The 15,615-nt window shown below is 43.9% G+C and overlaps 1 protein-coding gene across 1 annotated transcript in view; it reads left to right on the top strand.

The window, feature by feature from the left end:
- The window catches only part of LOC310634418 (synaptonemal complex central element protein 1-like), a 55,109-nt gene that overhangs the window by 32,704 nt on the left and 6,790 nt on the right, over nucleotides 1–15,615 (top strand). Inside the window, exons 6-8 of the mRNA XM_083352787.1 lie at nucleotides 8,131–8,185; nucleotides 9,308–9,397; nucleotides 10,611–10,674. Of these exons, the coding sequence (XP_083208913.1) occupies nucleotides 8,131–8,185; nucleotides 9,308–9,397; nucleotides 10,611–10,674 (209 nt within the window). The remainder of the gene's footprint in view (nucleotides 1–8,130; nucleotides 8,186–9,307; nucleotides 9,398–10,610; nucleotides 10,675–15,615) is intronic.

The following is a 15,615-nucleotide window of genomic DNA, read 5'->3' as shown; positions in this document are numbered from 1 at the left end:
ATTCATTTGAGACAATGGTAGTACTAAAACATCACATTGCCCTATTTTTTTTAAAGCTACAAAAGTCAGCATTTCTCCTCTCAGCTTCACTTATTCCCATTTGTTACATGAAGATGACGTATTTCATAGGCAGTGAGTTAAGGCAAGGTGAGACCTTGTGGCCACAGGCTATATGCAGCACACGTTTGCTTTTATAGTGCTCTGAGCCATCCCTGACAAAAGGCAACAATTCCCCAAATTTTGTGAGGAGATGCAGATGAAAACTAAGTCCTAAAATACACATATCATAGTTTAAAACCACCTCCAACTTCCCTCAAATTCCTGTCAATTATTCACATCAAAATACGTTGAACACCAAATTCGATGAATTTCAAAGCAGTTGAGTACTAAGATACTATTGTAATTATAGGTAAAAAACAACACAAGAGGCCCCTGGTTAATTTTTTGGCTAAATTTTTTGTGGGGTTAGGGAGAGGGGAGGGATTAGAGTTTCGGTCAGATACTGGGAGGTGTCCACCAACCGCTACTCAGGCCAGGCCTGAGACTGATCACGCTGAAAGGGAGCTTGGACTAGCTACCCCCGGGGCCCCGAAGCAGAGTGTGGGATTACCTATTCCAACGACGGTAGGGAATGGCAGTAGGTGTACGAACAGAGGACCGCATCAACATCCGGGAGTGCGTCCCCGCTATCTTCAAGCGGTGATGCGCTCCGACCCTCTGGTTTTGGCCCGTGGTTCCGGGAGCGAAGATAAACAACCACCTGAGCTCAAGCTTGTATATCTTAATGCCAGATCCATAGTCAATAAAGCTCCTCTCATCCGAGATTTGGTTGAGAGAGAACATGCGGATCTGGCTTGCATTACGGAGACCTGGTTAGGACCTGAGGGTGGTGTCCCTTTGGTGGATCTTTGCCCACCAGGTTTCTGGGTGCTACACAGGCCTCGGGCTCAGGGAAGAGGCAGGGGAGTGGCGGTAGCAGTGAGGGAGAACCTATATCCGCGGGAGGCCACTGTTGTCCAAATAGCTGGGTGTGAGTCTCTCCTCCTAAGATGTGGCCCTAAGGCTCAGTTGGGCTTGCTGCTAGTGTACCTTTCACCTAGTCGCGTAGCGGCAGCCCTGCCCAAGCTTCTTGTCATCCTCTCGGGACTGGTGATTGAGTTCCCCAAAATTATGATCTTGGGTGACTTCAACCTACCATCCCTGGGGGGATCATCTGAGTTGGCTCGGGAGTTCATGGCTTCCATGACGGCCATGGACCTGATGCAGGTAATCCAGGGCCCGACTCATGTAGGAGGTCACATGCTCGATTTGATTTTCCTATCTGGACAGTGGTTAGATGATCTGGGTGGGGGTTCCCCAATTGTTACACCCCTGTCATGGACAGATCATCATCTCCTGCGGCTGACCTTCCGCTTTGCCACTCCCCGTCGTGGGGTTACTGAACCAACGAAATGGTACCGCCCCAGGCGACTAATGGACCCTGGGCGGTTCCAAACAGCCCTTGGGCCCCCACCTGCCTCCTTTGCTCATAGCTCGGCCAATGCCATGGTGGAAGCCTGGGAAAAGGCAGCCACAGAAGCACTCGACCGAGTTGTACCCATGCGGCCCCTGACCCGGTGCAGATCCCAGTGGGCTCCATGGTTTTCTACGGAGCTCTGGGAGATGAAACGTCAGAGACGGGGCCTAGAGAGCTGTTGGAGATCCAGCCGATCCGAATCCGACCGATCACGACTAAGGTCCTTTACGAGGTCTTATCTCTTTGCTACCCTTATCGCGTCCGCAGATAATCGCCCGACCACCCTGTTTAGGGTGACCCGCTCCCTCCTTAATCTAGAGGTGAAGGAGGATCCCTTACGGTCGTGCCGAGGAATTTAGCCAACATCTGCTGGACAAAATCGCTCGGATCCGGACCAGTCTGAATTCCGACTGGGCAGAATCTGACGATGAGAACATGGACAGTCTTGTTGATGTTATCTGGGAAGAGTTCGATCCTGTGACTCTGGATGAGGTAGACAAGATCATGAGGAAGCTGAGCTCCACTACATCCTTATTGGACCCGTGCCCCTCCTGGCTGGTTTATGCGGCCAGGGATGGGACACGAGGCTGGATCCATGCAGTGATAACTGCTTCATTGAAAGAGGGCAGTTTCCACGCAGCCTTGAAAGAAGCTGTGGTGAGACCCCTCCTCAAAAAGCCTTCCCTGGACCCAGCTGTTTTAAACAACTTTCGCCCGGTCTCCAACCTCCGCTTTCTTGCGAAGGTTGTTGAGAGCGTAGTGGCGCATCAGCTTCCTCTGTTCCTTGAAGATACTGATTATCTAGACCCGTGCCAATCGGGTTTCAGGCATGGACACAGCACGGAGACGGCATTGGTCGCTCTGATGAATGATCTCTGGCGAGCTCGGGACAGGGGTTATTCCTCTGTCTTGGTCCTATTAGACCTCTCTGCAGCTTTTTTATTATTTTTTTTTAATTGAAAAGTTTTAAAATACAATTTTCCTTTAAAAAAACCCCCTTCCCCCTCCCTCCTCCCCCCCTACCTCCCCTCCTCCCCCCTCCCTCCTCCCCCCCCTCCCTCCCCCCCTCCCCCCCCCTACTTCCCAGAGCTGAATACAAGGTATATATATATATAAAAAAAAGCAAACCTAAGCAACCATATACTAACAACTATAAATTCTAAAATCCATCACTCTCTAGCTTATATAGGATAAAACAAACCTTAACAATATTAAATATATGTATAAAAAAAACTAGAATAAGAAAAGGACACTCTCTAGCTTATATAGAATGGAACAAACCTTAATAGTATTAAATATATATTAAAGACAAAAAAAAGGAAAAAGAAGAAAAAAACCCCTCCTCAACCCTATACTTATCCTAAATAAACTCCATCCATTTTATCCATTCCATGATATAACATTCTTACAAATAATTTTCCAAATTAACCAAGGATCCCAAATCAAAAAACTTTAAAGTCAACTCTTCTGTAATCGGCCGTTCCTCTTCCAGTACCACATCTATAATTATTCCAAACACAAAAAAGAAAAAAAAAGAAAAAAGATTGCAAACAAAACTTGAACCTTCATTTGAGAATCTTCTATATATTCCCCCAAACTTTAATCCAAAAAAGCTCACCCTTTCCACAGAACCACCAAATATAAAAATATATTGCGTCTACACCCAAATCTTTTCCCCCCTCCCCTACTTGACTACTTGACTATATCGTAAAAGTTCCATAGACTTCTGCGATTCCTGCTACTTTCTCTTCTTAGATCGTTTTGCAGCAGCACGCGTCACCCTCTGTTTTATAGATTCATCCGACGAGGTTGTATCTTGATCTCCTCCAACACCGTTGTCTTCTATCTGACCATCTTCGGCCTCTTGATGCACTCCTTCTCCAGATCCCTTTCCAGCTTCCAAAAGTGTTAATGGCGTTGCATTTAAAACATTATTGTAGAAATCACGCGCTTGCATCACAGTAACCAAACGGTACTTTTTACCTTCGTGCGTCACCATCAACCCCACTGGGATCTCCCATCTGAACCTTATATCTCGCTGCTTGAGCTCTTGCACAAGAAATGTAAAATCCTTCCTTCTCCTTAGAATCTTTGGAGGAATTTCTTTTAAGACCAAAACTTCTTGATTAGCAATCATAACTTTAGTATCATAAGCAGCTTGTATAACTTCATCTCTAGTTTCCCTTTTTGCAAAATATACCACCACATCTCTAGGCAACTTTCTCTGTCTGGCAATCCATGAATTCACACGAAACACTTTGTCCATGCCTCCTTTTATTTCAGATGCTGGCTGTTTCAACACTATTTCAAAAGCCTCAGAAACCAGCTGCTTTAGATCTTCCTTAGTATTCTCCTTTAAGCCTCTAATTCTAATGGCAAACTGCATCTGGAAATATTGAGCAAGACACAGTTCCCTTTCCATTTTATTTTCATTCTCCAATACTTTTGCTTCTAATATAGCATTCTTTTGAGTCAAGTCTTCTAGCTTTTCCTCCAATTCTTCCACACACCGAGCCACTTTACACACTGAAGTCAAGATGTCTACCCTCATCGCTTTAAGCTTCTGTTCCATCCTCTCCTCCATTCTCTCCTCCAATTTCTCCAATTTCTCCTCCATCTGTGCAAATCTAATATTAATTGATTCCAAAATTACCTGGGTATGTTTTTCAAGAGCATCTTGTAAGTCCTTTGATATCAATACATCAGGAGGATGCAGCGCCTGCAATAATGATTGTTGCACGGGAGAAGTTCCAGCACTCCGAAGAGTTTTAGGGGGTGGTTTAGCCGCCATCTTTTACCAAATATGACGCACTTTCACTTCAGATTTGTAATCCAAAAAAGTCCATCAAGCTGGAGAGTAAAACATAGTAATCCTCTTTACCATTTCCTCTTGTATCGCTCTGCCTGCTCCTTTAAATCATAGTCATTCCTTCAGGCAGGGGTGGTCGCAGACGGCTGGCTCTGCTCCAAGAAATCAGGAGCAGAGGCGACGGCCAGCTGGGAGCAACCCAGGCTACGGGGGAGTTCAATCCTTCAGCCGCCCAAGCCATAAGCTCAGGTGGCCCTGGAGAACTCTACCCCTACCTGGGAGCTCGCCCCCTCCTCTTCTCCCGAGGAGGGGGCTTCGAATTCGCCCGAACAGCTGATCGGCGCTGTTTCGGGCGAAAAAACAACAGCTGAGCCGCGGGCAGCCCGGGAAAGCTCCCTCCGCCGCCGCGGAGCCACCGGAAGTCCCTCTCTGCAGCTTTTGATACCATTGACCATGGTATCTTACTGCGGCGTCTCAGGAGATTGGGAGTGGGAGGCACTGTTCTTCAGTGGTTCTCCTCCTACCTTCTGGAACGTTCACAGTGGGTGTTGGCGGGTGGGCAGAGATCGACCCCGAGGCCTCTCATTTATGGAGTTCCTCAGGGGTCGGTCCTCTCACCTCTCCTGTTTAAAATCTATATGAAGCCGCTAGGTGAGATCATCCGTGGTTTTGGAGTGGGATATCATCAGTATGCTGATGACACCCAGCTTTTCATCTCGACCCCAAACCACACCAGTGATGCCCTCGACGTGATGTCCCGTTGCCTGGAAGCGGTCCGGGAATGGATGGGGAGGAACAGGCTTCAACTCAACCCGGACAAGACTGAATGGCTGTACATACCGGCATGTCAGGAAATTCAGATTATTCCATCTCTTAATATTGGGGGCAAGTTATTACCCCCCGTAGATAAGGCTCGCAATCTGAGTGTCCTCTTAGATTCACAGCTCTCCTAAGTTACAAAGGCAAGATAAAAGTCAGATATAGATAGATAGATAGATAGATAGATAGATAGATAGATAGGAGATAGATGATAGATAGATAGATAGATAGATAGATAGATAGATAGATAGAAGATAGATGATAGACAGATGATAGATAGTTGATAGATAGTTGATAGTTAAATGATAGATAGATAGACAGAAAGACAGACAGACAAATAACTACATGTGTTTCACTACTTACCCGTCCCTCAACTCCTAGGGTATTTCTTTTTATAAGGCCACAATGATATTAGTTTAATGAACAAGGTTGCTATAATTACGATATAAGAGATAAAGGGTAAAAAAACAACGTATAAACAGTCGGTCCTTTTATATACTTCTGGGCAAACAAATGCAGAAAAATGGCTTTCCCATCCATGTTTGTATCTTTTGGGCTCGCTGGAATGTAATGAGGGATTAATATGCTCTGTGATGTCCCCAAATTTAATTTAATTACTCCCTGCCAGAGTGGGCGGTTCAGCATTAAAAGTATTTTAACAGAGGACATTCTGTTTCCAGAAAATAAATGCCTTTTGTTGATAAGCCATATTTTCTTGGGCAGAGTACCTATATTAAATAATGGGAGTCCTTATTTAGCTGGCAGGCTGTAAATTTCAGGGCATTTTAGCCAGCCTGCTGCATTTAATTTGGGAGCGATGGGAAACGCAGGAGACGGAGTTTGCTCCCGTTGCAAACAGCTCCTGAAGGAAACACCAGGTGGAGCTTTATCGTGGCCAAAAAGACGATTCCTTGGAAAAATAGGGGAAAATGAATGATATTTTGAGTTCTCTACACTAAAACAGAGAAACCAAATTAGGGCAATGCAGAATCTGAAGCCGGAACACCAAATGTTGCTGATGGCTTCAAACATGTGGCATCTTGAAGGGCTGCCCCAAAGAAGAGGGAGTCAGGCTGTTCTCCGAGGCGCCCGAGGGCGGGACGGGAGGCGGCGGATGGAGACTAATCGGGGAGGGAGGCGGCCTGGAACTGGGGAGAAATTTCCCGACGGTGAGAGCGGTTGATCAGTGGAGCTGCTTGCCACCAGAGGTTCTGGGTGTCCCATCGCTGGAGATTGGATAGCCATTTGTCTGAAATGGTATATCGTCTCAGACAGGTGGATGTCCAGTCTCTTCTTACAAAACCTCCAGTGATGGAGTGCCCACAATTTCTGGTGGCAAGCTGTTCCACTGGTTGATTGTCCTCACTGTTGGGAGGTTTCTCCTCAATTCCAGGTTGCTTCTCTCTTTGGTCAGTTTCCTGCCCTATGGAATCAATTGCCGGTGGAACTCCGGATCGCCCCCGACCTTTGTTCGTTTCGCCGGGACCTAAAAACCTGGCTTTTTGAGTTATCTGGCCTGGACTGAGGGGTTTTAAGGTTTTTTAAAGTCTAATTTTAAACCTTTGGGGGCTATTGACTTCATTTAATTTTATTTTAATTTTTATATTGTACTGTTTTAATTTTGCCCTGTAAACCGCCCTGAGTCCTTCGGGAAAAGGGTGGTATATAAACTGAATTAAATAAATAAATAAATAAATAAATAAATATAGGAGCCGTGACTAGAGGGGCCTTCGCCCAGGTTCGTCTGGTGCGCCAGTTGCGACCCTATCTGGACCTGGATGCCTTGCGTACAGTCACCCATGCACTTGTAACCTCTCGTCTAGACTACTGCAATGCTCTTTACATGGGGCTGCCCTTGAGAACCACTCGGAAGCTTCAGCTGGTGCAGAGTGCAGCTGCATGAGTTCTTTTGGGGGTCTCCCGATACTCCCATATTACACCTCTGCTCCGTGAGCTGCACTGGCTTCCAGTTGCCTTCCGAGTGAAATTCAAGGTGCTGGTGATGACATACAAAGCCCTACATGGCATGGGTCCGGATTACCTACGGGAGGACCTACTGCCGGCGTCAATGTCCCTCCGTCCTGTACGTTCCCACAGAGAGGGCCTCCTCAGGGTACCACCGGTCAGAGAATGTCGGCTAGTGACCCCCAGGGGGAGAGCATTCTCGGTGGGTGCACCAATCCTTTGGAACCGCTTACCAGCTGAACTCCGGATGGCCCCCGACCTTCGCTCCTTCTGGCGTGATCTAAAAACTTATCTATTCGAACAAGCCGGCCTGGCCTGATGGATTTGGGTTTTAGAATTATTTATCTAATGTATTCTTATTTTATTGCCCTGTACACTGCCCTGAGTCCTCCAGGAGAAGGGCGGTATATAACTCAAATAAATAAATAAATAAATAAATAAATAAATAAATAAATAAATAAATAAATAACACTTAAAAGTCATGTGTGCGGAGAGAAAATGATTTCTATGTACTTTCTCCACCTGATAATTTAAATAATTTCTGTACTTGACAATATTAGCCATATTCTATTCTATTCTATTCTATTCTATTCTATTCTATTCTATTCTATTCTATTCTATTCTATTCTATTCTATTCTATTCATTTTTTATTTTACTTCTCAAAGTTTCATAAGATGGAATTAGACTTTTTCATGGAAAGTACATACTGGACCAAAATTTTCATCAAGCTGATCATCACAAGCCCAACACACTTTCCTGATGAGCCTTTTTTCTTTAAATAACTTTTGAATTACCTGTGCTGAATACAGAGGAGAAATAGAACATTCCCTTTCCTGCAGTTCCTTGTTGCTTTATCTAATCATGAAAGTGTGGCATAATGTGATTGCATATGCTCTGTTCCTTGAAAGGAGTGGCATTACTTCGGTGAGATAACATACAGCACATAAAACCATTGCAGAAATATTATGCAGAAAGACAATAACCTGAACTGCTGAGAGTTAATATTTACCTTTCTTGCAGAGATCAAAAAAGTCATGCAGATGCATTCAAAGGAGACAGAAGCTGAAATGCAGAGGTGAGCTAAGGCCTCTGATCCACCTACTTTGTGGACTTAACGGTAGCTATTAAAAAGTGCTGAGCAATGTTCTAGATCAGGGCTTTTCAACCAGTGGTATAGGTACCACCTGTGGTACATTGGCACCTGGCAGGTGGTACACGACCATCCTAGAAAAGTGGGAGCGGGGGAGGGGAATGAGCTGAACCGGTGGCAGCACTGCACAAGCCTGAGCGAGAGATGGCTGGAGCTGCAGGGCTGTCAGGGCACAGTGGAAGCGCCAGGATCAATGCCAGGCTCTAGCTGGAGCTCGGTGCTGATCCTGCCGCTTCTGCTGAGCCCAGAAGAAGCACCAATTGGCTGGAATGTTGCAGCATCTCCAGGGTCTTGTGATTTACATTCAGATGCTTGGCAACTGATTCATATTTATGACGGTCACAGTGTCCCAGAGTCATGTGAAGTGACCAAAACCTGCTACAGCCACCCAGCAGAGGGGGGGGGCGGGAAATAAAAACCTCAGACAGGAGGAAGAGTGCCACCGGGCGGGCAGGCAGGTGTCTTGCTTGGCTGTGGCTTGGGGGGCACTTTTTTCAGTGCCATTGTAACTTCGGACAGTCACTAAGCGAACTGTTGTAAGTCGAGGACTACCTGTACTTCATCACTTTTTTCTTTCTTTTCTTTTCTTTTTTTTTTTGGTCATCAAGTTTTTGACACCTTGCTAGGCGACTGGTGGTACTTGGATGTTGCCATTTCCTAAAAATGGTACAATGGGTGAAAAGGTTGAAAAGCCTAGATCTAGACTACAGAAATACAACAAATTACTTGAAGAAAATCTATATATCAAAACTGCTGTCAATATATATTATGATTTATGATGATTGTATTTTATCATGATTATTACTTGTTGCTTGTATGTACACTGAGAGCTTATGCACCGGAAACAAATTCCTTGTGTGTGTCCACTCACACTTGGCTAATAAAGAACTCTACTCTACTCTGCTCTACTCTGTTCTATTCTGTTCTATTGCATATGTTTTCAGTAAAATAATTTATATTGCAATATATGGCCTAAGAGCAAAGTGATTATCAGAAGAAAATTAAGAATTAACCCATTCAATATCTTGGCTTCTTCTCATTTACCAGGGAGCAGAAATTGAACCTGGACTGTAAGCAACAAATCGAAGGAATCACAACCAAGATCCAGATGGAAAAACTGAAGCAGAGGGAGCAGAGGTTGGTTCCTAAAATCTTGCAATTTTGCTATAAATGTCCATGGGCTGGCATCTTCTGATTTCACTTAATTCATGTATTATCAAAAAGGTTATTACATTTACATTTATCAGATCACATTTCAGACTTCATTCCTTTAGCAAATCATTTTCTGTAAAGAATAAAGCTGCATTAATTGAAATAATATAGTAATGCAACTAAAGAAATCTCTGATTTTGTCACAACATTCTGGTCATTCAATAAAATTGTTTGCAGATAACAAAAATACCATTTTACCTAATATCTTTAGTATATAGAATTCCTTACCACAAAAGGTAATGATAGTTCTTCTGATTTAAATAGTTTGTTGGCCTTAGCCATGATGGGAAACTGCGTGCTATCTCAATATTCTGAAGTCCTGTACTTATTACAAGGTGCAGAAGACAAATATGCAGGAGTTACTATTCCACCATTTTCTTCCTTTGAAAAATGAATAGCCAATATTGAATGCTGAACGTGGAACAAGATGAATCTATAGCAGTGTGTCAAGTATGTCTGTATAACGTTGATATTACATGAACAAGAAAGACAGTATTTTTTAGAAACTCTTGCAGGGTATGTGTATCTTGTGCATCCTCTCTAAAATCAAGCTAGTTTGTGCATGTTGAACTGCGCAAATCGTTGGCAATTCAACATTGACCAGCACTTTGGTGACTGAATCAGAAAAATAATGGTGCTCTGCCTTGACAAAGATTTGCCCTGCCCTACTGCACAGTGGCTGCAATTCCATTAAGTAACATCATAACAGGCAGAGGTTACTAAAGAAAGCTATCAGACCTAGAATACAAATAGACCTAATGCTAGTCAAAGTAACATGGCTGATGCTTTTATTTGCAGCTTCTTGGCTTACTGCACAATTAATAGGCATGGTTACACCAAGCACCCACTCAATAGCAATGCCCTTTAAGACTGGCACCTGCTTCACCTTTCCTAACATATACAGTATAGCTCAGTACTATATATGGCTTAGTACTTCCAAAATTGAGGACCAGGCTTTGCATTTAAGACAGTGCCTCCCTTTGACCAGCCCTGCTAGAAAGCCCATCCAAGTGCTTGATGTGCTACATTCTGTTGCATTTGATATTCTCTAGAAGTGCAGCAAGAAGCTGAAATTATTTGCAATGCAATAATTCAATACGGTCTTCTTCCTGTCTTGTATTTTTTTTTCTACTTTCAGAATGGCATTTGAGCAGTTACTTGATGAGTTGATGGAGAAGCACAGGAATCTCTGGGAACTTTATGTAAGGGTTTGTTTTTTCCCTGTAGCATAAATTATATTCTATTAATATTTATTGTATTAATTAATGTAATACTCATTAAAATTCAATAAATGTAGGCAGCAAAACTGTGAGTTAGAGAGCTTGAATTCCAATCCTATTGCCTTTGGGAATAGTGACATGACATCAAATTAGCTAAAAAACATTTGGCCCTCTCTACAAAAAGATATTTCACAGTTTCATACTGAGGTCTAAAAGTGCAATAGAAAGAATGGATATTACTATATTAGACATGGAAAATCCTTCAGGAGAATCAGCTTTGTGCACTGGAGAAATACTGTAAAGGACCTGTGGGTGTATTAGGAACAGGGAGGTACATATTATTTGCTGACAGACTGCAATTATGCACCAAGCAAACTATTATATAGCTCTTATTTACCCCAAATGGCAAGAACATGCATACAAAGAGACACAATGATCATTCTATACAACTTAGGACAGGGGTGTCAAACTCAATTTCATTGAGGGCCGCATCAGCATTGCGGTTGCCCTCAGGGGGCCGGGTGGGTATGGCCAGGGTGGGTGTGGCCTACTGGGTGGGCGTGGCTAGAGTGCGTATGGCCTACTGGGTGGGCATGGCCAGCTCTACATCGTTCGCATCAAGGGTGCCTATGGGGGCCTGGGCAGGAGTGGGACAGATCTGAGGGTCTCTGGCAGGAGGAGGGTCTCTGGGCCAGGGCCAAGGCAGTGGGGGCCATTCCCTCAGTTTCCAGGATGGCTTCGCGGGCCGCATGAAACCACTTCACGGGCCGGATCTGGCCCCTGGGCCTTGTGTTTGACATGTCTGACTTAGGAATACAGATTGTCCTTGACTTACAACAGTTCATTTAGTGACCATTCAAAGTTACAATAGCCCCCAAAAGAGTGACTTAATGACCATTTTTCACACCTACAAACATTGCAGCATCTCCATGATTGCATGATCCAAATTTGGACACTTGGCAACTGCATGTACCTATGATGTTTACAGTGTCCCGGGGTCATGTGATCACTTTTTGCAACCTTCTAACAAGAAAAGTCAATGGGGAAGCCAGATTCACTGAACTGCAATGATTCACTTAACAACAGTGGCAAAAATGTCATAAAATGGGACAAAAGTCATTTAACAAATGAGCCACATAAATTTTGGGCTCAGTTGTGGTTGTATGTCAAGGACTACCTGTAGACTTACATTACCCCATAGATGCCAGATTACATGCCACCATGGCTCCTCTGCCAATGTACAATTAACGCTGGACAGATGATGGCATGTGAGTGTTACTGAATGCTATACATGCATTTAGTCTATATCTATAGAGTATGGCTGGTTCAAGCACTGTTGATAGGTTTTTCATTATTTGGTAACACTGGAGTTGTCCTCTTTAAGTGAAATGGGCAACGCATGGCTAATATACGGGTTTTAATGTACTTATCGTTCCCATGTCCTACTGAGACTGCTTTGTCTGAATTCAGGAGTAATTCAACATTCAACGTGTTTAGTGGAAAAAGAACAGTACATAAATTCACAATAGATTTAATCTACTGACCATGACATAAAGCACAGCCATTTTGGAAGATGATTCATTTTTAGATAAAACAAATCATGGATACAATTTTTTCTATACATTATTTTCTTATTAAGTATAACCAAGACTTATATTCCTACAAAGTATACTGAGTTAGCTTTATTTGATAACTACCACTAGGATACTTTATGTTTCTTAACAGAGGAGTAACCAAATAAACTTAGCATCAGTGTAAACAAAATTCATATTAAAAAAAAATCTCAAGAGAAAGAGAAACAGTTCCAAATGCAATCTTTCTAGTGAGATTATATTTTTGTTATCCCTTTATATTTATATTTATAAAAGGATAGATCTGATCACAAAAAGACTGCCATTCTCTCCATCTTGTTGTTGTTGTTAGTTGCGAAGTCGTGTCCAACCCATCGCGACACCATGGGCAACGTTCCTCCAGGCTTTCCTGTCCTCTACCATCTTCTGGAGTCCATTTAGGCTCACTCCTACTGCTTCAGTGACTCCATCCAGCCACCTCATTCTCTGTCGTCCCCTTCTTCTCTTGCCCTCAACCTTTCCCAGCATTAGGCTCTTCTCCAGTGAGTCCTTCCTTCTCATTAGGTGGCCAAAGTATTTGAGTTTCAACTTCAGGATCCAGCCTTCTAAAGAGCAGTCAGGGTTGATCTCCTCTAGGACTGACCGGTTTAATCGCCTTGCAGTCCAAGGGACTCGCAGGAGTCTTCTCCAGCACCAGAGTTCAAAGGCTTCAATTCTTTGGCGCTCAGCCTTTCTTATGGTCCAACTTTCACTGCCATACATTGCAACTGAGAAGTCCATAGCCTTGACTATACACACTTTAGTTGACAGGGTGATGTCTCTGCTTTTTAGTGTGCTGTCTAGATTTGCCATGGCTTTCCTCCCAAGGAGCAAGCGTCTTTTAATTTCTTGGCTGCAGTCCCCGTCTGTGGTGATCTTGGAGCTCAGGAAAATAAAATCTGTCACTACCTCCATTTCTTGCCGGCCCATCTAGTAGCCAGGAATTGAGAGGGCCGGATGCCATGATCTTGGTTTTCTTAATGTTTAGTTTCAACCCAACTCTTGCACTCTCCTTCTTCACTCGTAACAAGAGGCTCTTTAGTTCCTCTTCACTTTCTGCTATTAGAGTGGTATTATTTGCATATCTTAGGTTGTTGATATTTCTCCCGGCAATCTTAATTCCAACTTTTGATTCATCTGCCCTGCCTTTCTCATGATGAGCTCTGCATATAAGTTAAACAGGAAAAGCGACAGTATACAGCCTTGCCGGACTCCTTTCCCAATTTTGAACCAGTCAGTGGTTCCGTGTCCAGTTCTCACTGTTGCTTCTTGACCCGCATATAGGTTTCTCAAGAGACAAATAAGATGGTCTGGTACTCCCATCTCTTTAAGAACTTGCCACAGTTTGTTGTGATCCACACAATCAAATGCTTTAGCATAGTCAATGAAGCAGAAGTAGATATTTTTGTGGAACTCTCTAGCTTTCTCCATGATCCAGCGTGTTGGCAATTTGATCTCTAGTTCCTCTGCCTCTTTGAAATCCTGCCTGTACTTCTGGTAGTTCTCGATCCACATACTGCTGGAGTCTAGCTTGTAGGATTTTAAGCATAAATTTACTAGCATGTGAAATAAGTGCAATGGTGCGATAGTTTGAACATTCTTTGGCACTGTCTTTCTTTGGAATTGGAATGTAAACTGATTTTTTCCAATCCTGTGGCCACTTCTGAGTTTTCCAAATTTGCTGGCAAATTGACTGTAGCACTTTTATTATTATTATTATTTATTAAATTTATATACCGCCCTTCTCCCGGAGGACTCAGGGCGGTGAACAGGGCATATAAATAGAAATACAAAAGTTAAAAAAGGATTAAATAATTGCCCAATTAAAACAATCACAATATAAAACCATTAAAACCCTAACGTTCCCCCATCAGGCCAGGCCAGCTTGTTCAAATAAATGGGTCTTTAGCCTGCGCCGGAAGGAGCGAAGATCCGGTGCCGTCCGGAGCTCAACCGGCAGTTGGTTCCATAAAGCCGGGGCGCCCACAGAGAAGGCCCTCCCCCTGGGGGCCACCAGCCGGCATTCTCTGACCGGAGGCACCCTGAGGAGGCCCTCTCTGTGGGAACGCACAGGGCGGAGGGAAGTCGACGCCGGCAGCAGGTGGTCCCCGAGGTATTCCGGACCCATGCCATGTAAGGACTTAAAAACCATCACCAAGACCTTGAACCTCACCCGGAAGACAACTGGTAACCAATGCAGCTCGCGGAGCAAAGGTGTAACATGGGAGTACCGGGAAACTCCCAAGACAACTCTTGCGGCCGCATTCTGTACCAGTTGGAGCCTCCGAGTGGTCTTCAAGGGAAGCCCCATGTAAAGAGCATTGCAGTAGTCCAGACGAGAGGTCACGAGCGCATGAGTGACCGTACACAGGGCATCCCAGTCCAGATAGGGCCGCAACTGACGCACCAGGCGAACCTGAGCGAAAGCCCCCCCTAGTCACGGCTCCTATGTGATCTTCCAAAGTAAGCCGTGAATCTAGGAGGACTCCCAAGTTGTGAGCCCTATCCATTACTGCATCATCTTTTAAGATTTTGAATACTCAGCTGGAATACTGTCACCTCCACTAGCTTTGTGGTTGCTCAGCTTTCCTAAGGCCCATTTCACTTTACATTCTAGGATGTCTGGCTCAAGGTCAGTGACCACCTCACCGTGGTTATCAGGGACATTAAGCTCATTCTTGTATAGTTCTTCTGTGTAATTTTGCCACCTCTTCTGCCTCTGTTAGGTCCCTGCCATTTTGGTCCTTTATCATGCCCATTTTTGCATGAAACGTTCCCTTCATCTCTCCAATTTTCTTGAAGAGATCTCTGGTCCTCCCTATTCTATTGTTTTCTTCTATTTCTTTGCATTGTTCATTTAAAAAGGCATTCTTATCTCTTCTAGCTATTCTCTGGAATTCTGCATTCAATTGGGTGTATCTTTCTTTTTCTCCTTTGCCTTTCACTTCCCTCCTTTCCTCAGCTATATTAGCAAAGCTTCCTCAGACAGCTATTTTGCTTTCTTGCATGTCTTTTTCTTTGGAATGGTTTTAGTTGCTACTTCTTGTACAATGTTGCGAACCTCCATCCATAGTTCTTCAGGCACTCTGTCTATCAGATCTAATTCCTTAAATCTATTTCTCACCTTTACTGTATATTCGTCAGGGATATGATTTAGTTCATACCTGAGTGGCCTAGTGCTTTTCCCTACTTTCTTCAGTTTAAGCCTAAATTTTGCAACGAGAAGCTCATGGTCTGAGCCACAGTCAGCTCCTGGTCTTGTTTTTACTGACTGTATGATAGACATAGCTTCTCCATCTTTGGCTGCAGAGCA

Source organism: Vipera ursinii (genome assembly GCF_947247035.1).
Source record: "Vipera ursinii genome assembly, chromosome: 2".
Taxonomy (NCBI): domain Eukaryota; kingdom Metazoa; phylum Chordata; class Lepidosauria; order Squamata; family Viperidae; genus Vipera; species Vipera ursinii.
Note: the sequence above shows the minus strand (reverse complement) of the source record. Positions and strands in the feature narration are given on the sequence as shown.